Source organism: Magallana gigas, chromosome 9 (assembly GCF_963853765.1).
Source record: "Magallana gigas chromosome 9, xbMagGiga1.1, whole genome shotgun sequence".
In the NCBI taxonomy this organism is placed as follows: Eukaryota; Metazoa; Mollusca; class Bivalvia; order Ostreida; family Ostreidae; genus Magallana; species Magallana gigas.
In genome coordinates, this window is record NC_088861.1 from 28,826,988 (window position 1) to 28,852,819 (window position 25,832).

General features: G+C 34.4%; 3 protein-coding genes across 6 annotated transcripts; all 3 read right to left on the minus strand.

Annotated features, from left to right (window-relative positions):
* Window positions 1-1,720: 1,720 nt before the first annotated feature.
* On the minus strand, window positions 1,721-12,552 carry LOC105343684 (S-adenosylmethionine-dependent methyltransferase Rv2258c). 4 transcript variants are annotated; one of them, XM_066070640.1, is made up of 5 exons: window positions 12,297-12,536; window positions 11,166-11,353; window positions 10,309-10,419; window positions 9,593-10,187; window positions 6,116-6,293 (listed from the first exon to the last, which is right to left on the minus strand). In XM_066070640.1, the coding sequence occupies exons 1-4, from the start codon at window positions 12,461-12,463 to the stop codon at window positions 9,625-9,627; spliced, it is 1,029 nt and encodes a 342-aa protein (XP_065926712.1). In that variant the 5' UTR covers window positions 12,464-12,536; the 3' UTR covers window positions 6,116-6,293; window positions 9,593-9,624. The 4 variants fall into 4 exon arrangements, with proteins under 4 accessions (XP_034332934.2, XP_034332932.2, XP_065926712.1 ...); XM_034477043.2 differs by lacking the exons at window positions 6,116-6,293; window positions 9,593-10,187; window positions 10,309-10,419; window positions 11,166-11,353 and adding exons at window positions 1,721-2,359; window positions 2,464-2,574; window positions 3,034-3,221 and having other exon boundaries at window positions 12,297-12,552; XM_034477041.2 differs by lacking the exons at window positions 9,593-10,187; window positions 10,309-10,419; window positions 11,166-11,353; window positions 12,297-12,536 and adding exons at window positions 1,721-2,359; window positions 2,464-2,574; window positions 3,034-3,221 and having other exon boundaries at window positions 6,087-6,293.
* A 1,657-nt stretch (window positions 12,553-14,209) lies between these two features.
* Window positions 14,210-16,234, minus strand: LOC109620356 (S-adenosylmethionine-dependent methyltransferase Rv2258c). The gene is made up of 4 exons (XM_066070639.1): window positions 16,071-16,234; window positions 15,547-15,734; window positions 14,949-15,059; window positions 14,210-14,813 (listed from the first exon to the last, which is right to left on the minus strand). Exons 1-4 carry the CDS (start codon window positions 16,232-16,234, stop codon window positions 14,245-14,247), a joined length of 1,032 nt encoding a protein of 343 aa, XP_065926711.1. The 3' UTR covers window positions 14,210-14,244.
* On the minus strand, window positions 16,142-22,617 carry LOC105341543 (uncharacterized). Its single transcript, XM_034477048.2, has 5 exons — window positions 22,484-22,617; window positions 22,176-22,380; window positions 21,129-21,316; window positions 18,396-18,506; window positions 16,142-18,273 (listed from the first exon to the last, which is right to left on the minus strand). The coding sequence occupies exons 2-5, from the start codon at window positions 22,337-22,339 to the stop codon at window positions 18,041-18,043; spliced, it is 696 nt and encodes a 231-aa protein (XP_034332939.2). The 5' UTR covers window positions 22,340-22,380; window positions 22,484-22,617; the 3' UTR covers window positions 16,142-18,040.
* Between the last annotated feature and the right edge of the window lie 3,215 nt (window positions 22,618-25,832).

The following is a 25,832-nucleotide window of genomic DNA, read 5'->3' on the forward strand; positions in this document are numbered from 1 at the left end:
CAATCTAATTAAAATTAGATCTTTGATCCGCTCCTAATAAGTCGCTTCACAATCAATCATTTGTGAAGCGATCTATTAGGAGCGGATCAAAGATTTCATTTCATTTAGATTGGTAGCTCCCAGTCTAAAAACCTCGGTTAACGACTTGGGAGCTACAGTTCGGTACGTGTTAAAATGATGCAATTTACGGCGCACAAAAGATGCGCTTGTTTTGCACTGATTAAGCTTAATATTTTTTTCATTTATGGCTACTGATTTTCTTTTCAGCGGTGGGTATTTCAATGAGGCGGGAGGCAATTCAAAACAAACAATTTTATTTTGCCCTAGCTGATATCGTTTCTTTAAACAAACAATAATTTTATTTTGCCCTAGATGATATCGTTACTTTATTTGCCTCATACTTTATCTTAAATACGCTTACATGTATCGACCACGTAAAATGAAGATTGTCAGGGACGTATAATTATACTAACCCCGTGTATACATGTACGTCCCTGAGGATTTTAATCTTGCGTGAGAGTCGCCATTTTTACATTAAACAAACTACACTACTTCACTTTACGGTTCTGGTGATGATGTTAAAAAAGAATATCAGAGGTAAGTACAGTGACAATATAACTAGAAAGATGTCAAGAGATATTTTTGGAAAAAAATATTTGTACAGAATGTGTTCGGAAATAAGATTAATCAGTCCAAAACTACATGTTCAATTTTTTGCGAGCTTTAAATTTCAACTTTTTATCACGCATAGAACTGTAGCTCTCAGGTCGTCCATACGAGTTTTTGTTCAGACCGGGAGCTACAGACCCAGGCACGTAGAATCGTTTTTGAAAATGTGAGGGGGGGGGGCAGAATCATCCCCAGAAGAAACAAAAAAAAAACAAAAAAAAAAAGAAAGGAAAGGAAAACGACAAGCATACTTTTAATTTCAATTCAACTGTTTATTTCATTATTTTCAATTCAATTTTCTTACATGGTCCCATAAAGGGGGGGGGGGGGAACTCTATGTTAATTTAAGTTTTTGTATGTTAAATTAAAAAAAATATTTGCTGCGCCAAAAAGGGGGAGCAGGCCCCCCTGCCCCCCCCCCCTACCCCCCCCCCCCCTCCTCCCCGTTGCTACGTGTTTGAGACCTGAAGCTATTAGCACTGAAAATATAGTAAATAAATTGCGTGAACATTGTATATGATATAATTAATATGATTTTCATGCAGTATTTAGAAGAAGTTGATCTACCTCTGCCCGTGGAAGAAATGTTTACAGGGCAAGTGCTTTGATATCGACATTTCAAAATCAGATTATATATGAATATCAAAAGTTTCAGATTTATTAATTACTACAGGTAAAGTCTTCTTTGACACTGATTCATGAATTGACACAGATGGCAGAGTTTGACACTGGGTATTTTAAAAGGTAAAATGCCGTGTTTAACTGCAATTTGCGATGATCAACCAGACCCAAATTTTGTCAGCATGACTAGATATATAAAAAAGAAGTTTCTAGAAAATTTCGCAATTTTTTAAATAAATAAATATTAACGCATGTATGCTTTTTCATATGATGCTATTCCATGGCGTTCTTAATAAATTGATTATAATTGCTGCGATAATTTTACAATTGTAGAATGCAGGATTAGAACCCACAATTTCCAAAATATTGTTTTAAGATTTAAATAACCAATATGTTTTCGTAACCTATTCTTGTTTTAAAATACGACTCATACTATAACTTTTTTTTACTGCATTCATAAGCAGTGAAAAATTAAGTTTTATTACTTAAACATAAACCAGCTTGAATCATTTTTGGAAGACAATTCTTTCTTGGACCACATCGATATCCATGTCTCCGACTTTGACCAGACGGAAGCCATGTTTTTCGATCTTCTCCCTCCGCTTTTCGTAGCCCCAGCCCACGCCGTATCCCTCGCCGTAAGGACCAGAGAGGCTCATGGGAAGACAGGAAAACAAGCTCAGGGGCAGGTACAGCTGGGCAATGTCAGTATCGGTCAGCTTGGCGGAGTACGATGAAACCGGCGGATCGTAGGCCGCTCCGAATCCGTCGGATTTCAAAACACGACGGACTTCCGTCAAAATTCCGTCTACCGCATATGCGTCATGAAGGACGTCGTTTAAAATTACAAAATCGAAATTTTCCGTCCAGTCTTGGGGAAGCTGTTCTCCCGGCACACACAGGAAGTTGACATTGCTCAGTGCTTCCTTTTGCAGTTGCATGTTGGCTTCGTTGATGGATTTCCTGTCCGGGTCAATGCCATAAACGGTGCTGTTTGGAAAACGCTTGGCGATCATAAGTGTGTACCTCCCGTATCCACAGCCAAGGTCGAGCAGCTTGAAGTCGGAACCTGAACATATACTTTTTTTTAAATCAGTTTATAGGTCAACGGTTAAATAAATTAATTACAATGCTTGATTTCTCAGACTAGTATATGCAATGTAATCAACATACTTGGTTTAAGGTCAAACACCGGTAAAAGTAGTTCGTTGATCCAGATCTGAATGTCCTCTGGTTTGTGGTATCCGCCCCACCACTCTAAGAAAGGGCCGTGGTAGCCATAACCTGTAAACAAACATAAAATATTATTACAGAGATAAATGTATGGATTACATTGGAAGCATACGATACAGCTGTTAGGTTTCTGTGTTTTGTTAGTCTTGAGATGTTTTTCTGAACTCTGGTCATTCATTATTGTTCAGGGATTTGGTCCATTTCAAGTTATAATTTAGCAGGTACTAAAATAAATTCAGCATTTGATTGTTAAATTTTGTAAACATCCTTTTGATCACATATTTTGATATTTGTATATACCAGAAAATAGAAAACAGGTTGATTTTAACGAAATAAAACAGCCACTGAAGAAATTTTGAAATATATTTAAAAAAAAGGTAACATGTGTTTTTCTTTTAAAATTCTTTTATTATTTCTTAATTTTCTTTACTTTTCATAGCAGAGACAATAAGATGATTTGACATTTCAATAATCTGAGGTGTAAGTTTATTCATTTTATAAATGCCTGACCTCTTGGTCCATTGTTTGGGAGAACTGCCTCCAGTTTTGGTAACATGGCGCTCAGAATAGGAAGGACTGTGGCGCCATGCCCATGTGTCTTTAGCTCAGAGTCCGAATAGGGCAGGGAGAATCTGTCGTCTGCATGTGACTTCACGATTCCTGAGGCCACCATACTGTTCAGCCATTCCTGAATGTACCTGAATGGAGATAGCAAAAAAAATATGTCATCTCAAAATATTGATAGAATTCATTTACTCTTACACTTTGATTAACTTAAACCTGTTTTAACAAGAGCGTTGACTTTGGGCAGTATGTGAATAATTTCAATTTGATGAAGGCGGGGTCTACTCATCGTTAACTGTTCAGTCATGACTTATAGACAGGAATACATTCAATGACACTCGTCCGACTTTATCCTGGGATGGTTTTTTTTTTCAGTTTAAGCGGCATCAATTTCACACAACAAAGCAAATCTATATTTCGGCAAAGAATTTTTTTTCGATTTTTACAGTCTATAAATATTGACGAGCTTCTGGTAGCAAATCAGAATAAAGGAATGTAAAACCAGAACTTTCACAGCATAGGTACATGTATTTCAAATCATGTAGATCATTCTTTTTTTTTTGAAATCATAATTTTGAACATATCTTCATATATAGGATTCATGTACATGTAATATTTTTTGGTCTAATTTTCAGACTAGTAAATATTAGGCGTATCCTGCTTCAGTCAGCTTATTACATGAATCTCAAAGACCAATACAAAAGAAAATAATACATTTTTCATTCCATGTTTTCGAAATAATTGCTACTTTTATTGACGTCATAGAAAGCAGTGTGATAATGATTTTATTTGAAAAAAAATGAGCAATGATGACAAAATTATAGGAATCTGTAAATGTCATAATTTCGTTTTATTTATTATCCAGATGTGAATGATTTATTAATAATGAATATTTACAATTGGGGCAGAAATTGCACTTTTTAAATAAAGTCCTTTAGCTGCAATGTTCGACATACTTATATCATCATCGGTTTCAATTTGTTAGCTAACAAATCTCTACAGCATTAAAAGTTATAATTATAGCTGGATGCGATTAAACGGGGTAATACATATCAGAATACACAACAATCATTAAAACATTAATTAATAGAAGAAAAACACAAATTTACACTTTCATGTATGTACAAATAACTTAATAATCAGACACTTGAATATCTGTATGATATGGTCGAACAATGTCTACCACATTCACATAATTATTTCCTAGTACGCAATAATAACTTTTTCCACATATAACTAATTACTAGAATTGATGCATCTTGTAATAGATTTTTACTATCAACAGTTTAGTTATAAAAACACTCCCAGACAGTGGGAAATCTGTAACATGTACAGCCAAATGTAAGCAAATTATGCAGAACAAAAAATCATGCAGGTAAAACAAAATATAAAATATACAACCATGGTCAATAGTGATTTGTACAACCAGTAGGTAGTTGAATTACCAAAATATTTACAAAGATGTGGGTATATCTATCAGGATTCATTTCATTTTTTCTTTTGTTGCCCATATCACCTAATCCTCTGGAAATCTCTCTGCTTAGATACATCAATGATCATGACATACTAAACGATGTTAATATTGTATTCATAACTATTACATGATTATGATTGTCTATCTCTATCAAAGAGTACGTCATGTTTTTTTACCAAGTTCATTTACAAAAAAAATGTTAAAGTTTTTAGAATGTAACTTTACGCCAATAAGTAACTATGAGCTAAATATATTCTACTAAATCTATCATTTATCTATGTATTGACATTATCTTTCATCATCTTAATATTCTAAACTAAATTAGAATTTTTGAAAACGTCTCTAATGTCCCTTCAATTAGATCATTGATATTTTAAACAATACTTTTTTTTTCTTAAGCATATTATAGAATACCCAGTGCTTTGGTATGTAGAGTTTTAGTTTGCTTGTAATAAAATCTTTCAAAATGTTTCAACCTGCAGCTAATTTAAACCAAGACACCACATCGTTAATTTTGTGTATACATTTTTTCCATCAAAATCTTGGCCAAGTAAAAAAAACCCTATAAATGCAAACGAAAGTAGTGTCAAACAAATAACATGTAAAACGCCATGATAATGCAAATGTCTGCTGCTGGTAAACACTTTAATTTGAATGGTTTTGTATTTATTTTAATCTATTACATCTGCAGAAGCTTTTACATCCGCTCAAAGGTCAACTCTGAATTTGATACTTATTTTAGAGAAAAAAGACAGTCTCGAACTACTAGTTTCCAGATTTGGCATACATGATATGCAAATAGGAGTGGAGTGAACATTTTCTGTTTTATCTTTTTTATTTACATTTGTACATCTTTATGATGTTAAACTATTAGGATGCACTACACACAATGTGTTATGTTTTACAGTAACAATTTTGAGGCTATATAGAGGCATTGACATCGTTTTAGTTTCTTTATTAAATTTCTCTTAATTATAATTCGACAAGGTATTATGTCTCTTAGTTCAATAATTGATTTTTACAAACAATTTTGGGCGTTATCTTATCAAATTGAATTTTTTTTGCCTACCAAATTTTTGCAAGGAATTGGGAGTCATAAGGTTATTAATCTTTTCTTTGACATCTTTTCTTGCATTGAGAAGTATTTTTTAAAATAGATTTTACACAGTGCATGTAATGCATCTTAATAATTTGACATTATAACTTATCACTAGTCTTGTCAACCAACTTTAGAAACAAATTTAAAACACGATGTAAAAATTCCGCCATTATACCGGTAGTGGTCAGCTGATAGATCTAAAAAGATGACTTAATGGCAAAGCAGTTATATACAATTACTATTCAGTTAGCTTCATTTAGTCTTATTTCAGTTGAATATTCAATAAATTGTTCAATTTGGTCTGTATTAAATTAATTTCCAAAAATTTTAGTAACAAATATTAATTCAGTATTACTGATAATAATGTTAAGTCTTCATAAGAAAGATACCGTTTGTGTGACACTGCTATCTAAATTAAGGCTTTACCTTTCTTTCATTCTAGTCTTTTCAGCAAGCTCCTGTGCAGTGCACGGTTGTTTGATTTTAATGAAGTGGTCAATGATGCCGACTTTGTAACCAACCCCAAACACCAGAGCACTGAGGCCATCCTTGACAAGCTTGTCCAAATCTCGACGTCCACCCTGCTCTGCCATAGCTGTGAAATGTGAAGATCGCTTGCATCAAGTTGCACAACTTGAAAAAAACAAACTGTCCTTGAGTGGCAATCGGTTGCATGTGTCTATGCAATGTGGGTCACGTAAAAAAACTGCACATTTTTTTTCTTATCGATTTTACTTTTAACGACTTTGCTAAACAAATACATGTCGCTATAAAGGCATGTAAGGGATAGGAATTTATGAAATAACTGGGTGCACAATATACTTGATTTGTAAAAACTTTTCAACATGTCGTGTTCTATACAAAAGGTGAAGTTGGGGGAGTTGGGTAGATAGGAAGATTATATGGAGGCATAACAAACGTGAGTGGTGGAGTCTATAAATGTCACGTCCTTAACTCATGCAGGTCACACCTTGGAACACATAGGTGTCGTAACTCATTTCGTAACGATGCACGTAGTATCGTTTTAGTGGTAGAGGGGGCGGGGGGGGGGGGACTACTCCAAAAAATGTTGTCAATTAGCAGCAAAAGAAAAAGGGGAAAAAATGGGAATAGTGGGAAGGGGGAACTCCATATTAATTTACCTTTTTATATTTAAATTTAATAAAAAGGTCTCATACGTGAAAAAAGTATTTGGGGGGAGGGGGCAACCCTTCCTCCTGCCGCTACGTACCTATGTTCGATACTTATCCATTCAAGTCACTCTGCTGATTGGATGAAATAGTGGGTTATGTTTTACACAAAATTTGAGGACATCCCATTACTTGTACTTACGTCAGTGGCCCAATTTCTATGACATTTTTTTGATGATAAGTTGTGATAAAAAAATTCTCGAACAAGAGTAATCGATATATAATTTCTTAATGATGTCAATAGTCTGAATAGTCTCAAATTGATAATAAGACTTTACAGGAGCAAAATTCTTCCCGGTTGGAAACCTTCCACAGTGTGTGTGTTTATGAATAGGTGTGTATAAAGTTATGCGACAAAATGGGTACAGCAAGTCAACTTTTATCATGGGATAAAATGGTTTGCACTAAATTTAATATAAGAAGCGGCTAGGACCTACTCGCTAACCCTTATCTAAATTCTAGCGCAAAACAAACGTTTTTTACACTATAATAACAAACTGCTAATTACGAAAAACACCAAGGACCAAGGAACTAGTTGTGCGAAGTTTTCGGGATTCGAACTGAGTGTCAAGTTCTCGCAATCCTCTCGAAATAATGTTCACACGCTAAAAAACAAAAAGTTTGTTAACTGTATGAAGAAATTGCTTTGAAATCATTAAAAATGTGTTATTAAACTGTAACAATTATTTAGAAATAAATAACATGTAGCTATGGTCACAAAGATGTCACTCTGTTACACATGTCACACAGGTGCATGTGCGCTGGACTGTGCACTACCCCCCCCCCCCCTTCTATATATGTCTCCAGTCGAAAAATAACAGAAATATCACGACTCTGTGACATTTTTTATTTACACTCGTTTCCTCTCTTTATATATTTATAGGAGAAACGAGTGTGAATATAAAATGCTACCGGGTCGTGATATATCTACTATTTTTCGACTGGAGACATATATAAGGGGTTGTTAACGATAATTAAAAAAAAAAATAAGGAAAAAATAGTAAACGAGGGGGGGGGGGGGTAGTGCACGATCCACTCCACAAGCACCTGCGATATGTCATTGCTCTAAGGGGAAGTTACAAATGAATGTAACGGTATGAAGTACTTACATGTACCTACAGTACTCAACCTAGGTTTTTAAATACATGAATATCGATTGTATTTATTTAAACAATAAAATGCTTCCTTTGGTGATTTATTTGGAATATGAAGGTAGCGAAATTGCAGTAAATTGTTTCTGCAATGATTGCAACCTTCATAACTCGCATGAATCATCAAAGAAAGCATTTTATTATTTATATTAACATCTGTCTTTTAACTAATCAATAAATTGATTTTGAAAAGTTAGTAAAATTCACTTAATTACTGTTAATGTACAGTAAGTACGTTAGCTAAAAGAAACAGCCAAATTGTCTCCCGTGAGACATTAAGTCTGACATCATCATGATTATTTCGTGCAGTCCGTAATTTTTCTTAGGTCGCTGTTGGCTTCGACCAATCGATAAACAGGGCGTGTCAATTTCAATCTTGTCAATTTCGTGTCAGTTTCAGCCGCTGTAGATTTCGACCAATCGATTTCTATAGAGCTATGAATTAACTATAAGTTTCCGTAAGAAAAAGAGGAAAAAATACTTGGTAGATGTAAATATTTTAAAGTAATATGCCTTTACTCTATGTTACTTTTAAATGATTTCGATCAACTAATTAATGCTTCTGAGTGCGGGTGTTGTACATGTATTTTTAATAGCAGAGCTGAATACAGACAAATTGTTTCAAAAAGGAATGCCTTATGTTAAATAAATGCGCACAGATGCTTGAGGACAGGACCCCCCCCCCCCCCCACCCCCCCCCTTCCCACCCGAGGTAATTGACTCTCTTTCTTATAGAAGTTCCTCAATTAACAAACAACATGTTGTTTTCCAAATAAATCAAAATCAACGGAGAATAATCGAAAGTAATAAACCCTTTTGTTGGATAACAGTTTCTTTTGCGCGTAAATTCATTTAATTTTCTTGGATGTTATCGAACCATGGTGACTGAAAAATATTTTGCCTAGCGGAGTGGCATATCTTTGATGTTTGATGATCGTTAATTAATGCATTTCCTCGTTATAAATAGCAACCACAACAAAAGGTACATGTAATACGGTCTGCAGTTGTTTTTGTTTTCATTAAAACCATCCTGGGTGTTACTGTAAGTGAACGGCATTTCTTTGCTAGATTTTTTTTATCACATACAAGTTGAAATAAAGATTAGATGATGCCACAATTTCAGAGAAAAACCTCCTACCTTTGCTAAGATGTATCATTCATAAATAAGACTGCATGCTATCTTACGCTCTAGCCTTGTTAAGTATAGACCCTATACATTTATCTTACTGTCTTTCAACTTTATGACAGTCTGGAACCATTATGATTACTTAATAAAAATCCATAAATAATTTTGATTAATTTTTATTTTTAGGAATTGAATTTTACATCTTGATATCAATAAAACACTTTCAAATTCTATTCTACGAGCTCTAGAGACAGATTCATTTTTTTTCTCACCGGTATTTATTATTTCATTGGTTCAACGTGTAAAAAAATGTGCAACAGGGACCTTTATCCTACAATAAATAAAACGTCTATATTTTCGAATTGAAAGAGGGGTACTTTTGGAAAAATTCGGTAAAGTTATATGGTCAATTTATGCTTTCCAACTTGTTGTCTCATAAAACTTGGTAAGATTTACATGTAGTACCGGGAATCAATTTGTAAGAAGCCAAAAATGAATCATTTTTGGAAGACAATTCTTTCTTGGACCACGTCGATATCCATGTCTCCGACTTTGACCAGACGGAAGCCATGTTTTTCGATCTCCTCCCTTCGCTTTTCGTAGCCCCAGCCCACACCATATCCCTCGCCGTAAGGACCAGAGAGGCTCATGGGAAGACAGGAAAACAAGCTCAGGGGCAGGTACAGCTGGGCGATGTCGGTATCGGTCAGCTTGGCGGAGTACGATGAAACCGGCGGATCGTAGGCGGCTCCGAATCCGTCGGATTTCAAAACACGATGGACTTCCGTCAGAATACCGTCTACTGCATATGCGTCATGAAGGACATCGTTGAGAATTAGAAAATCGAACTTTTCCGTCCAGTCTTGAGGAAGCTGTTCTCCCGGCATACACAGGAAGTTGACATTGCTCAGCGCTTCCTTTTGCAGCTGCGCGTTAGCTTCATTGATGGATTTCCTGTCCGGGTCAATGCCACACACGGTGCTATTAGGATAACGCTTGGCGATCATAAGAGTGTATCTCCCATATCCACAGCCAAGATCTAGCAGCTTGAAGTCGGAACCTACAGCAATGTGGACAAAATTAAAAACGCTGAAATCAACAATTCATTTGCACTTTAAACTCTTTCAATATTAAGACGCATATTCAAGTATACAGGTATGTATTGTTTTTAACTGACTTACTAGATTTGAGGTTAAGCACGGGTAAAAGAAGGTCATTGATCCACATCTGAATGTCCTCTGGTTTGTGGTAACCGCCCCACCACTCAAGGAAAGGATCCCAGTACCCATAACCTATTAACAACAGTTAATTTGAATCCAAAATATACATGTATTGCATTGATGACTGTAAACCAACTTTTAACTGTGACCATTTTTTCGCAATTCAAAAAAGATAAACTTGTCCTTGACAAATAGGTTTCGAGATTAAGGTAACGATTTTCGTTAAAATAATATACAAAAGTATTCTAAATACTTGTTAGCGACGACGAGAAATTTAAGCAACGGTGAGGCAAACGCGAACGTCTTGAAAATTCATCGCACGCGAATAAAGTTGGTTAGATTTACAGTATTAAAAGTCTCGGGGTAGATTCTTAACCTTTTATGGCAACTTTGATTTTCCTTTGTCCAGCCAGAACCAATAATTTGATACGGCTGTTATTACGAAAATACGGACACGTGATAAATTTTTGCAGATTGAAAAAAGAAACCGCGAATAATGAGTAATCACAAAAACTTGAAGTTTACAATTTTTTGCTGCAGGTTGTTAATGGACAGATTTCTCTGGATTGTTGTGGTGTATTCATTATTCGTTGATTTTTTACGATCTAATCAAAGCAAGATTATTTACGTTCCCGTATTTTAATTTTTAAATACATGTAAATACATTTTCATACGATTAACATTTTGAGAACACTGAAAGTTTGTTTAATTCAAAATTTAATGTTAAAGGATGAATTGTTATATTAGTTCAATAATTTCAACCTTGTGGTCAACTGACAGAAAGAGCTTAAAAATATAAATGTTTACGAATAACTCACCCTTTGGTCCTTTACTAGGCAGGACTGCCTCCAGTTTTGGTAACATTGCGCTTAGAATCGGAAGGACCGTGGCGCCATGTCCGTGCGTCTTCAGCTCAGACTCCGGATAATCCAGGGAGAATCTGTCGTCTGCGTGTGACGTCACGATTCCTGCGGCCACCATACTGTTTAGCCATTCCTGAATGTATCTGAGTTGAGAAAGCAAGAGAATGTTACGAGGTAAAATTATATTCCACCAATTTTAATTGCATATGGTTTGCCAATTGCACAGCTCGTTGCAAAATTAAAGATACTGAGAAGTTATCACGATTGAAAAAATAAAGATTTATTTTCATAAACTGTGAGGAGTGACGCTGTATATTTTGATGTAGTCAGTGTATTATTAAATGGGCATGTTTACGATATTAGTAATGATGTGGACTTGATGTAGACCAACATTGCATTGTTCACGATGTCGAGGATGTAAACATGATATAGGGAGTACGATTCAAATACAATTTAAACAAAACGTAGACCCAGTCAACTTTGCGAAGTCAACGATATTGATAAAAAAAATCGTATATTGGACACACCTCATAATTTTGAAAGACGACATTTTTAATTCCGTTTAATATCAAGGAGAATGGAGCACCTCCATATTGCGACATACTTCGGATTAAAATAAACAATAAAATCAAGTTTTATTCAATGTTATCATTCCCGAAATTATTAGCCACCAGTGTGAGCTCAATGTGTATCTACAAGCGTTAAGTTCGAATCCCACTGTGGCTTTGATCATTTTTACCTTATCAACAGTTTTTTTAAACAAATGTTTTCGTCAAATATTGTAATATTTGAAAATTCAAAACCAGTGAGAGCATTTAAGTGATTATGTATTGATATACACGTTATTATCGACAACTGTACCGCACCACCTTTTAATTAATTTTATTGTGTTTTCGTCTTTCTGCTATATGAAAATGTTATCTTGATGATTCAAATTTAACAAAAAACTTTGTTGCTACAAAAAGTGAAGGGGGGCACCCCCTCCCCCTAAACCACAATTTAACGTATTTGAATTTACAATGTACATACTCGAGTGCCGTCACTAAATTTGATACATAGAGAATTTCCCATATACATATATCTTACCTTTGTTTCATTCCAGTCTGTTGAGCAAGCTCCTGTGCAGTGCACGGTTGTTTGATTTTAATGAAGTGGTCAATGATGCCTACTTTGTAACCAACCCCAAACACCAGAGCACTGAGGCCATCTTTGACAAGCTTGTCCAAATCTCGACGTTTTCCTTGTTCTGCCATTGTTGTGCAATGAGGAAAATAAATTGCGCACTAAAATTTCGGCATGTCGCAAAAAAGGAAAGAAGAGAAGAATAAACAAGATGGCCTTGAACGACTTTTGCAATAGAGTAAAGTGAGTCAATATTACTGAAAAGAATACAGCAACCAAAAAATTGCACAATGTTTTGTCGATTTTTTTTTACATTTCTTAGTCAGCTGTTCATGTGTTTAACAAACTGCAAATCGAGGAATTTTCGTTATCTGCATTAAGATATGTGTGTTCACGTGCATAGCTTCACGTGTAAAGTTTAAACGTTTTGCTCTAGATACATGACTAAAATGTAGGTAAAAAGAGGATGTGTGGGAGCTGTTAATTAATTAATATAATTAAGCACAGTGTAACGGCTGCTTTATATTCATAACATTCGTACAGTTCACCTCTAGTATAGAACATGGCTGTCGTTAGTCAGATAGCGTTATTATATGTGACTGTTTTGTTATGTATGTGTAATTTACAAACTCTAGAGCTGCACACATCTAAAGTACGCAATAAAAATTATGAAAACTCAGTCAGTATTATATAACGATGCAGGTTATGAGCTAACTTTTTTCATACATTATACATAATGTACGGATCTAGAAAAAAAGGGGGGTGCCAGAGGGGGGATCATGTATATGAGAAAGAGAAATATTGATTTTAAATACTAAAAACATGCATGTTTTGGTATTTGTAATTAATGTCCAAAAAAAACCACATTATTTTTTTCGTAAAAATGTTCTAAACAAATATACAACAGAATGCAATGAAGTAATTGAAATTCATATCTTCATGTAATCGTAAATCTTGTCAAATATAAACTAAAATTTTTGTTTCATCATAATGATTATACATTAATTTCCTTTACCAGATTTTATCATAAATATATTACATGTACATGTGTTACAATACATATATAAACCATATTTATCAATGCACGTTATGACTATCGACGATATCTTTAAAAAAAAAATTGGGAAAAAAGAGAATTTTACCTACAACAACGACATCTACATCAATAACCATACCATCCTTCCATAAAAGATCTTTGTTTACATGTCTAGAACATAACGTATTTATGCAATTATAAACAATCATCTACTAAAGTCGTCTGTAGTATTACTTTGGTACATGTATCTACAATCTGGATTTCACCAATGAAGGATATAAATGGGGTACGAACATGTAGTGGGGTCGGGTGGATATACTTATATATTTACACTTTGTAAACAGGCTGAGTACACCAGTACTCTTACCAACTCTGTACTGGATAACGGACACACTCTACGGTGGCCCAATAGCGGCATAATTCAATAATCATATATAAATGGGTGTTTAATTTATTATTTTTTAATTTACAATATTTAAATAATAAAAATAAAATAGAAATAATATTGTTTTATCTGCAATATAATTAAATACGAGATAAACAATTATAGAAAAGTAATATTTCACTTTTTGATAGCATATGCATGTGCTACAACCCCTTGCATTGGGGTGTATATTTAATGGGGAATTCCTTTGAATTGAATTTAACATTTTCAGTTTAAAAAATTCCAACGCCTTTCGTGTTGTTTTATTGTAGTTTTATAATGAACGTTTTACCCTTTAAATGGCAACCCTGATTATCCGAATACACCTTTCTGCTGTATCTTGTTAAAATTAATTTATTGAGGGACACTTCGCAGTTAATGTACACAGGTAAAAAAAAAATGACATATGAAAATATATAAATTCATGAGCCACATTTTTATGTAATATGACATTATTTTTTAAAGACGATTCTATCTTGAACCGTGTTGATGTCAATATCGCCGCACGGGACGACATGGAAGCCATGTTGTTCTATTTTTGCCTTGCGGTTTTCGTACCCCCACCCAACCCCAAGTCCGTCGCCTGTTTCGGTAGGATCCGAAAGGCTCATGGGAAGGCAAGAGAAAAAGCTGAACGGCAGGGCCTGTTGGGCCCATTTATCGTTGACCTGGTTTTTGGGATAAGATGACACGGGTGGGTCATAAGCGGCCCCGAATCCATCTGATTTCATGACACGCTTGACTTCCTTCAAGATGGCGTCAACGCCTGGTGCGTCATGGAGAACTTGGTTAATGATGACAAAATCAAATTTTTCCGTCCAATCAGATGGAAGATTTCCTCCCATGTTACACAGAAATTGGACATTTTTGAGACCGTCCTTTTGCATTCCTTCATTTGCTCTATCTATGGAAATTTTGTCCATATCAACCCCATACACAGAACTTTTTGGATAAACTTGGGCCACTCGTCTAGCATGATTTCCGTACCCACAGCCTAGATCTAATAGCGTGAACTGGTCCCCTATACAAAAGATATTACAAAAACAATTTTTTAAAATAATATATCATGATAGCACTGTTAAACTGAATCGCGTAAACAATACAATATTCATTGCCTTAGCTTCCGATAAAATATTTTTCAGCCATGTAGTTTTACCTTCTTTCAGTTGTAAGACTGGCACAAGAGAGGCTTTCACCCAATTTTCAATAGATGCTGGGGTTGAGAATCCCTCCACAAATTTTAGGAATGGTTCTGTATACTTGTAGCCTACAGATTCAAAGAGGAAAATATTTAATAACAAAATTCTATTACATGTGATAATGAAAAAATGTACATGTTTGATAACATAGGTTTCTACACGTAGGCTGATGTTACCCAAAATGCGTAAATTTTAAACAATTATAACATTGCATGGATGTTATTCTTGACTTTCAATATCACAATTCTTACAGCTACTGAATGTTTACTTTATTGATATGGGGGTGTTTGGGGTAGGGTGGGGGTTGAGTTGGGTTACCTTTACGTTCATAAAAACAGATGATAGCGCGATAAACTTACCGTGTCAAGAAACATAGAAAACTATTATTAATTGTAAATAATAGTAAATTGAAGGTAAGGTTTATCAAAAAGAACACGCTGTCGTCTGTTTGAAGATCAGTGGGTCTTAAACAATCTCTGAATCATAAGGTTTAACAAACCCATACCCAGCCACAACCTAACTCTCTCAGTCCAAAACACGTCCGTTTTCACAAACCTCTTGGTCCGTCAGTACGAATGACTTGTTCCAGTAATGGCATTGATTCACTTAATGTTGGAAGGGCGCCAGCAACGTGTCCTTGCAACCTCAACTTAGCTTCGTCGTAGGGCAGAGAAAATCTGTCACCGTCATGAACTCGGACAATTCCTGCGGCCGCCAGACAACTCAGCCATTCTTCTATGTACCTAGAGATGTTAAACGCAAATTTTCCTTGATTTTCAAATTGATTTTATTGATTGACGTCAACATTTCTAAACAAAAATAATTAGGAGAGAGAGAGAGAGAGAGAGAGAGAGAGAGAGAGAGAGAGAGAGAGAGAGAGAGAATTCAATGTTATTGAAATTAATTTCACTATTAAACACATGATTGTCATTTTTGCCTTATTCTTTTTACATTAATATTTGTAAACAATATCATACATTTGGCAATTTATAAACGTAATTCGTACATGTACAATGTACATTCACTTAATACATCTACATCACTTGCGTGCACTGTTTTTTCTAACACTAACGCCTCACCTTCTTTTCATGCCTACTTTCTGAGCTAGTTCCTCTGCTGTACACGGTTGTTCAATTTTAATGAAGCCGTCCACTATACCCACCCTGTATCCAAAGCCGAATACAAGTGTACTTAGTCCATCTCTAACAACCTGTTCTAAATCACGGGGCTCTGAGGACGCCATGATAGGTAATTTAACACCGGAGCGCCTAGGTGAACTACATGTATCTACGGGACTACGGTAGCCCAGTAGTTTAAATTATCTTTTAAAAATCCGATATATACCGAGCAGTGATGTATTTTCAGTTTGATGAAAATGAAATAATTTTTATATTTTGTGATGTTCACATAATTTTTGTAAAATGCTTTTGAAAGAGTTTTGTAGTAATGTTAAGATAGGCTCTCTGTGCTGATTAAATATAATTTATTGAATAATGAAATGATTTGCGCAAAAAAGCAAGACGTGACGACTGAGATACCTTAAATAAAGACAGCATTATAATAACAAATCATTTTCTGTTTCTCTTTTATTCTGGTTTTTAAAAATAAGAATTTTTTTATTTCATTTTTTAATTTTTTTTGGGGGGGGGGGGGGGTGGTGGGTGGTGATGTTTTAACAGCTTTTGCTATTCTTATTTCATTTAATCTTAATGTGACATAGTCCATTTTATATCAATTTTGCATATAAAACCAAACTGCAATTAAATGCTTAAAGGGTATACGTCCTGCTGTCACTGATAAGATAATGGCCAACCGAGAAGCATTCAGCATTTTCATTGAAAGAAATTAAAACTGGCCAAAGAAGAGGTTGAGAGAATAAAGAATAAAATTTAAACAAACTTCACTGTATGACTACTACTTAATACCAGGCTTGGGGCAAACAACATTGTAAAGTAATGCATTACATTACCATTACATGAGTAAAGTAATGCATTACTATTACCATTACTTTGTGAAAAGTCAATAACAAGTTTTAAAAAAGTAAAGCTATTAAAAAAATTGCAAATATTTTGTATATACCGGTATAAAACACTTTAACATATCTGAAGGTTCATGTTCACTATCGGGTTCAAATTTAATGACTTATACAAATACAAGTTTTAACTGAATCCAGTTGGGTTTGAAAATCTTCCAAGCTATATTAAATTGACATTCAACAAGAGCAGTGGAAGCTGGGACTGAAAGATACAAAAAATAAATGAATCTTGTAATTTCTGTCAGTCCAAACAAATGCATGAGAGAGAGAGAGAGAGAGGAGAGAGAGAGAGAGAGAGAGAGAGAGAGAGAGAGTCTCAGAGTAATTACTTTCAAATGGGTTATAATATTGGAAGTGATTTTCAAGCTTCCAGAGATCATGGCTGTACAGTGCATTCATTTTTGCTTTTAAAGGCACATGTCTGTCCTCTATTCTACTGGAACACAGCCAAGAGAAGGTGGTTGGGGTGTTTAGCAATTCTTAAAACAATAGATTGTTTTGATATGTCGGATTATGTGTTGTTGACACATTCTTCACAGTAAAGAATATATTGAATGCACAATTACATCAGTCATCATATGGACAAAAAGGTGCCTAATTCCATATACAGGTTATAAATGATGCGAATATGTTTTTTACCGTTCTCTAATATTAAACGTAACATCGCATACAGTTACTTTTTAAATACAATTCTCTCTTGAACTGCGTTGATATCAATATCGCCACAAGGAATCACGCGAAATCCATGTTCTTCTATTTTTGCTTTACGGCGCTCATATCCCCAACCTTCTCCTAACCCGACATCCGCCCAAGACGGACCCGAGAGGCTCATTGGAAGACATAGAAAGAAACCAAAAGGCAGTTCTTGTTGTGCAATTTTGTCATTGGCCTGGTTTTTGTAACATGAGGATACAGGCGGGTCATATGCAGCCCCTATGCCCCCAAACTTAAGGACGCATTTGACTTCCGATAAGAGGGCGTCAATCCCCGGTGCGACATGAAGAACTTGGTTTATCACGACGAAATCAAACTTTTCTGTCCAATCAGTTGGTAGATTTCCTCCCATCCCATAGTACACGAAAAATTGACGTTATTTACTCCCTCTGCATGTCTCTCGACATTTGCTTGGTCAATTGATGGTTGGTCCATATCTACGCCATACACAGAGCTCGTTGGATATAGCTTTGCAATCCGTATGGCGTGCTTTCCGCGGCCACATCCTAAGTCTAATAGTGTAAATCGGTCCCCTAAACGGAAGAACAAAAATGCACAGAAAGTTTAAAGAATGCTAGCGATTTGATTTAACAAGACAAATTTAAAGATTAGTCATATCTTTTCCTTTGTTTTAGTACACACTGCTTATAATTACCATCATTCAGATTTAGGACTGGTTCAAGAGATGTTTTCACCCAGTTCTCAATGGCTACCGGAGTTGACCATCCTTCCACAAATTTTAGGAATGACGCCGTAAAAGTGTAGCCTAGGTAATAAAGGAATTCGTCTCAGCACAATGCATTTCTTGAAAAATCTATAAAACCACTTTGTAAGTTCAAATATAATCAAAGTGCTGAAGAACTGACGGGAGCTGATTTTGTTAAATGTTTATTTATTTTAAAATCAATGATATGTTATTTTGCATGATGACAAGTACATGTAGATTATTTGTATTTGAATTACGCACGTTTTTATAATATGAATTTTTGGACTTGTTCGACAAGAATGTCGAGAAACCCCCATATGAATCATGTTAAATATTTAAAGATAAAATTAGTTTAATCAAACTATGTATCAGTAATATAAATATTTCTCGAAAATTGTATGGATCCAAGCAATATTGAACTCTAGTCTCGTTCAACCAAACGCTCGGCTGACACCGTAAAATTAAATCTCCGACAAGCCAGAGAGACTCTGTGCTTGTCGGAGATTTACGCAGACAGCCGAACGTCGAATTGAACGAGACTATATCGATCTCTGGCGTAGAGATACATACGACTACAAAAATTATCTAAATTGTTCGTACCATTTAAAATCTGACTTATCAAGGTATTTATAAATAGTTTCCTTGAAAAACAATGCTTTAGCATACATTACATTTTGTGACTTTCATTCCCTTTTAAGCAATAATAATACATTCGTGTTTAAATAAGTTAATTTCCTGTCGTTATTAAGAACAAACGTTCATTTTTGTTTTTCTCCTGATCAATATGATTTTTTTTCACTTTGTAGTTCCGACAATGGAGTTGAATATGAACACTGAGAGATTGTTGAGCAAATGAGCGTTCAAACTGAACGCAATGTGAGGGAACGCTCTGTGAATGATGATCGCAAACGGAGAAATGAACGGACGATGAGAGAACGGTCGAACGCACGATGAACGCAAGTTGAGCTAACGCAAAAATCGTAGACTATTTTTATGTACATGTAACAATTTGACCCCCACCCCCAAACACACATATTAATTATGGCCTTGATGTTCGCCCGGGGATCATACTTTGATCAAACTAGCATCTACTCTACCTGAAGATGCTTCCACACAAGTTTCAGTTTTTAAGGGCAATTGATTTGAGAAGAAGATAAAAGATTGTTCTCCATAAATATTCCTATGTAACAAAAAAACAACAACAAGGACTGCCCATTGTTGCCCCATAATTTGAACGAACTTGAATCATTTTTGTACAAATGGTTTTGAAGAATAATTTTTTTAAATGCATGAACCAACAAATGTTCAGTAATTCTTAGTTAATATCTCTTGTGAAAGAATTCGCTTCTCACATTATTGTACCGAGTTTGCCCTGATGGTTCTGGAAAAGAAGGCGAAAACGTGAAAACTTTACAGATAGACGGACGCTGGACAACAAGTGATCAGGAAAGCTCACTTGAGATTTCGGTTCGGGTGAGCTAAAAAGTGTGTTCTTTATCATGCTTTGAGCCTCAATTTTATGTTCTAGAAATCAAAAATTCATAGCATAGAAGAAAACCACATAACTTGTATACAGATCTCAATCAGGACCTTGAAGTTTCAAACAGACGAAAAAGCCTCTTGTATCCAATACAAGGATAGTATTCAGTTCAGAGAATACAGCAGAACAATGTATAAAATACACAATACAACAAGGGATGTTTGTGAAACACTTATGCCCCTACCCCTGAACGTTGGAGACCTAAATAACATCGTTGAATGATTAACTGACCATTGTACATATGACTTGATAACATTGTTTGAATACATTAGAATAACTTTTTGGCTAAATTAAATTGCAGTTGGAATTATTTGTGTGTCATGGTTTGTAGCTCTTCTTCCATCAAGTCATTTTAGTCAATTGAAGGCACTAGTCTATTTATTTTAGAGAACATGTTAGTAAAAGTCTCATTCTTATGACCTTTGACCGCAGTTTTCTTTAACTGAATGAAGAAATGCGCATTATATATACCAAAATTAATTCTGCAACATTTTCTTAAAAGTATGAAACATGTTGTGCCCGAAAATTTTGTCCTTGCCAAGGTAGTATTTTTGCACACTCTTAAGATGCAGTTTCGTGACAATCCATATCAACCAAAGATATACCATTACTGAGAGATTTATTCCCCAACAAAATTTTTTTCCCCAAGGGCTTCGTCCTAGGGAAATTTGATCTTGGAGATGAAATTTTTATGTTTTGAATTGTAAACATTCGTGCAATGAACTTTTTATTATACCGAACAACATATGAGTGTCTTTCATTAATTTATAAAGAGAATTCAAATGATTAAATATTTTTTATTTCAGTTGACAGTCGAGATACATCAATAACAGTAGTAGTTATAAACTTTTTGAGTCGTGGTCTATCATAAATTATTGATAACTTGAATTTTTCTACATGAACCGTACACAGGTGCAGAAATACCACCTTTCCACTTGCAAAATTTTCAATTATAACCTACAGTACCGATCAGACCAATCCTAACAGAAAGTAAACCCCAAGTAAACCCAAAAAGTAAACCCAGGGTTTAGTTGTGGTTTACTCTGGTGTTAGGTTGAGTCTGATCGGTACTGTAAACCACACTTTTTTTAAAATAAGCTGATCCATTGATGATTAACAAAGCATCCGATTTATACAATTACCTCGAGGCCCGTCTGCACAAATAACCTTTTCCAGTTTTGGAATCGATTCACAAAATATTGGAAGGATGCTGGCTAAATGACCCTTGGTCGTTAGAACAGATTCATCGTAGGGGAGAGAAAATCTATCATTCTCATGAACTCGGACAATTCCGGCAGCCGCAAGACAACTCAACCATTCTTCGATGTACCTTTAGAAAAAAAACATTACATTACAATGTCTTTTTATTTATGTTTGAGAAAAAATTCAAAAGTTTTTTTCGTCAGAGACAATTTTTAATAAAAGATAAACTTTGTTAAGACTCTCGTAGACTTCAATATGTGCACGCACAAAAGATATCTATTATTGTCGAATATTTTTTTCTCTATAACAAAAGAAAAAAACAACAACAAAAAATACCGACTTAAATTAAAAATTAGGTATAATGTTTATTTTATATACCCCCCCCTTATTTACTCAGTAGTACCCAAATTAAAGCACGATAAACCTACACCTGTAGTACATACAGTAATGGTAGTATGTATATATTGTCTGAAAAATATCAAATTTATGTTTTGGAAAGAATTTAGAAATCGTTTTATTTTTCCTATTTGCATTATCACCTTTGGTTACAAAATATCAAGCAATATCTACCATTTTAAGTTAATAATGACCTGAATGTATAAAATTCTGATATTGTAAATATCAATCATTTGCTGAAATTTAAAAGATTATAGTTAATTATTAAAAATTCTTTATTAAAGGGACATGGTTACGATTTCGGTTAAATTCTGTTTTTATACGATGCTTTAGAAGAACCAAAAGAATTGTAAGTTCTGTAACTTGCTTAAAACCCAACGAATGACACTCAAATTTTGGTTGCCTATAAAATGCCCTACTGAAGTATTGTAAACATTAAAATCAGAAAAATAATTTTTGACCTAAATCGTGACCATGCCCCTTCAAAAGCACCAACAATTTTAAATCTTTTTTTAAATTTTTATTCAAAGCTTTTTTTTAGGTGACCTGATGATATTTTACACGACGTCAACCTTAAATGATATTCTCACCCTTTTTTCATGTTTATTTTCTGAGCCAGTTCCTCCGCTGTACATGGCTGTTTAATTTTAACAAAGCCATCCACTATACCCACCCTGTACCCAAAGCCGAATACAAGTGTACTTAGTCCATCTCTAACAACCTGTTCTAAATTGCGGGGCTCTGGCAACGCCATGTTAGGTAATTTCACTCGATTAAATAAAGCGCACCGGTGAACTATAAAAGGTAAGATTATATATTAACAAACATGTTTGCAAATCTGTTTTCAGTCTAGACAAGAATATTTGTAAGGTAAGTTAATCGTGCATCGGACACATACCTTGGATCGTGTAAGCCAATAAGACAAATCAAACGTCTTTTCCAATAGTTTATTTGGTACAGGTTCAGATCGTATGGAGGATCGTATAGTGGCTCTCTCGCAAGAGTGCCGTGAAGTATATTTATATGATAACATACATAACACACATTTACGTACAAAATAAACAAATTAATATTCAAGTAAACAAATTCCATTATTGTTTGTTCTATAAAGTTCTATAATATATCATGATAAAATCCTGGAAACTCACAAAAAAATTTATAATATGATATAAATTTCCGCTGTATTTAGTTTAACGTCTTATTTAAAAGTTATTATAATATTAACATAAATTTTTGTAATGTTCACTTATTGTTCCTTTATCGGCTCCTCTAAATAGATGTACATCCTGGTTTTGTTTACACTGTCCTTAATTCGATTAACAGTTTGTTGACTACTTCGGAAATGTCTCGGAAACGTCTTGCACTTTCACATCCTGATCAGATTCCAGGTCAATGTACTTAATAGTAAGTACGTTGTAAAAGGCCAATATATTCTATCGTAAATATATTATAAAAAATAATCAATATGTTTATTATTATTAAATTAAAATATTTATCTCAAACCCTATAGCTAGGTTTACAATCGGACAACTTTAGTTAAGAATTTACAAAAAAATGCATGGGCTCATGGGTTGTTTTAAATGGTCCTTTTCGTGCTAATTTTCGCGCATGCGTATAAATACTTCCGCGAGTCAAGCTTCATTAATGACAATATGGTTTCGCGCGACAATTTGAAGAAAATAAACAAAAGAACGCTCCATAAAATGTATATAGACGAAGTAAATTTTGCTCTTGTAAGAAGTTTTTTAAGGTGAGGGGGCTGTCTTCTGCTGTAGATAAGATTTTTAATTTTTTTTTTAAATTTTTTTATCTACAGCAGAAGACAGCCCCCTCACCTAAAAAAAACTTCTTACAAAAGCCAAATTTACTTCGACAAAAGAAACTTTTCGGGTTTCTAAATGCGAGGATTCTCAATGTGGGACTTGCGCCTATATTCAGACAGGACAAACAATTTCATTCAAAAACGGTACAGTTTTCAAAGTCAACTCTAGTATGAACTGCAAATCCAAACACATCATTTATTGCATGACCTGCGATGGATGCGGAGAAAATTACATTGGCCAAACAGGGACCAAATTAGCCGACCGTGTGAGGGTACATAAGCAGCAGATAAGGGATCCTTCGGTTTGTTAACAATGGCATATATTTGGCCATTTTTTTTAACGTGAACCGTACATGTACGATGTACATTCACTAAATACCTTTATATCTCGTAGATACATGTGCACTTTTTTTTATAACACTAACACCCCACCTTCTTTTCATACCTATACTTTCTGAACTAGTTCCTTTGCTGTACATGGCTGTTCAATTTTAATGAAGCAATTCACTATTCCCACCCTGCACCTAAAGCCAAATGCACCTAGTCCATCTCTAACAACCCGTTCTAAATTATGGGACTCGGAGGACGCCATGATCAGTAGTTTAACCCCGAAGCCCTGATGCGGTATCTACGGGACTACGTTCGTAGCTCAGTCGTATAAAATATCTTTTAAAAATCCAATTCATACATGTACCGGGCGGTGATGTATTCTCAGTTTGATGAACATGGAACGATTTTTATATTATGTGATATTCATATAATTTTTGTAAAATGTTTTTGTAAGAGCTTTGTTGTAGTATTTAGATATATAGATTTAACGAGGCCGGGTCTAATTTGTTCTGCCCTAGATTTTTGTATGAAATTTTTTACATGAATTTTTACTGATAAAATTATTATTTTAAGATTTAAAAATAAAACATTTACCACACCGTTTGTTTAGGGGGTCATCTCAAAGTTTGTTAATCTTTAACATAAGACCCTATGGGATTTTGCTTGAAATGTATTAATTTTGCACATTTTTTTTAAAACTTATGCCCTAGGGATTTCCTTTTCTGTTCTACATTTTAAAGTTTAAGCTAAAAGGCATCAAATGGTCAAATAAAAAAAACCGTTTACCTCCTGGTTTGTTCCAGGGGTCTTATCAAAGTTGATTTTTGTATGCCCAATTTCCAAGATTTGTCAGTTAATGGCCATTTTTTATTTCATAAAGGCGGAAAAGGTGATCTTTATGGTATTATTAAAACATTCAGACACAATTAAGTAATAAACAAATATATAACATCACATATTAAGGGTCATTAATATAAAATATATGGTTAATGTCTTGAAATATATGAAGTAAGCTATATTTAGGCGGGTTAAGAAAACGTGACAGAGGGCTAGGCATGCTGAACCCTCTTCACGTTTTCGACCCGATCCCAAATATAGCTTATACTTCAAGACATTTATCTTTATTCCACAATATAACTTTAATTTTACGCATCAAACGAGTTATTTTCAACAAATTTCGCTGAATATCTGCAGTTGAAACTATCACGCCATGGTGTCAACCAAGCAAAAAGATGACGTCACAATACAAATGAAACGGTGCGCGAAAGCGTGCGTACTCTTTCTGTCTCCGGCCTCGTTAAATATAGTTTATTAAATAATTAAACAATGTGCCCAATGAAGCAAGACCTGACGAGTGAAACACCTTAAAGAAAAAATATCAATTTTGTGGGTATTTTAAGGCTGTCCGATTGATTTCAAATGCGACCACTCACAGCTAACGACCAACTATTTACGCGCATGCGCGGAATATGTCATCTTACTCTACTTCTATAAAATGGCGAAAATAAGCATATTAGCTCTGCTTCGGTGTGGTTTTTTTTGTGTTGGTAAGCTAGTAAGACAGTAAGAAAGATAGTATGTAAAATATGCGTACATCAACATATTTATAGAATATCAATAGTTACCTTGAATATACTTACGTAAATTACGTTAATATTATTATATATATTTTTTGGCTTGATGCTCAATCGAAATAAATGAATTTAAATGTTGTTTGTACCTTTAATTTTCAAAAAGATTATATTCAGTCCTTAACGTAATCAATTTACATATACAGTATATTGTTATTTATAACCTTACCTATCAGAGAATGTAATTTGTATTTTACAACCAAATTTTATTTCATTAAATTTGTTTAAAAATGATATGAATAGATTTATGCCTCAAATTTCATGTCATTAATGCTTCATTTTGGCTATTTTAACTCAAATTTAATGAATTTGTTGTTACAGACTCAATTCTTTAGATAATTTGATGCCCCAAAGTTAAACCAATAGTGACAATTCATTTTCTGTGTTTCAAGTTTTTTCATAATTTTTTTATTTTCTGAAAGCATTTACACATTCTCCATCTGAACAATGGCTCTGATTACAAA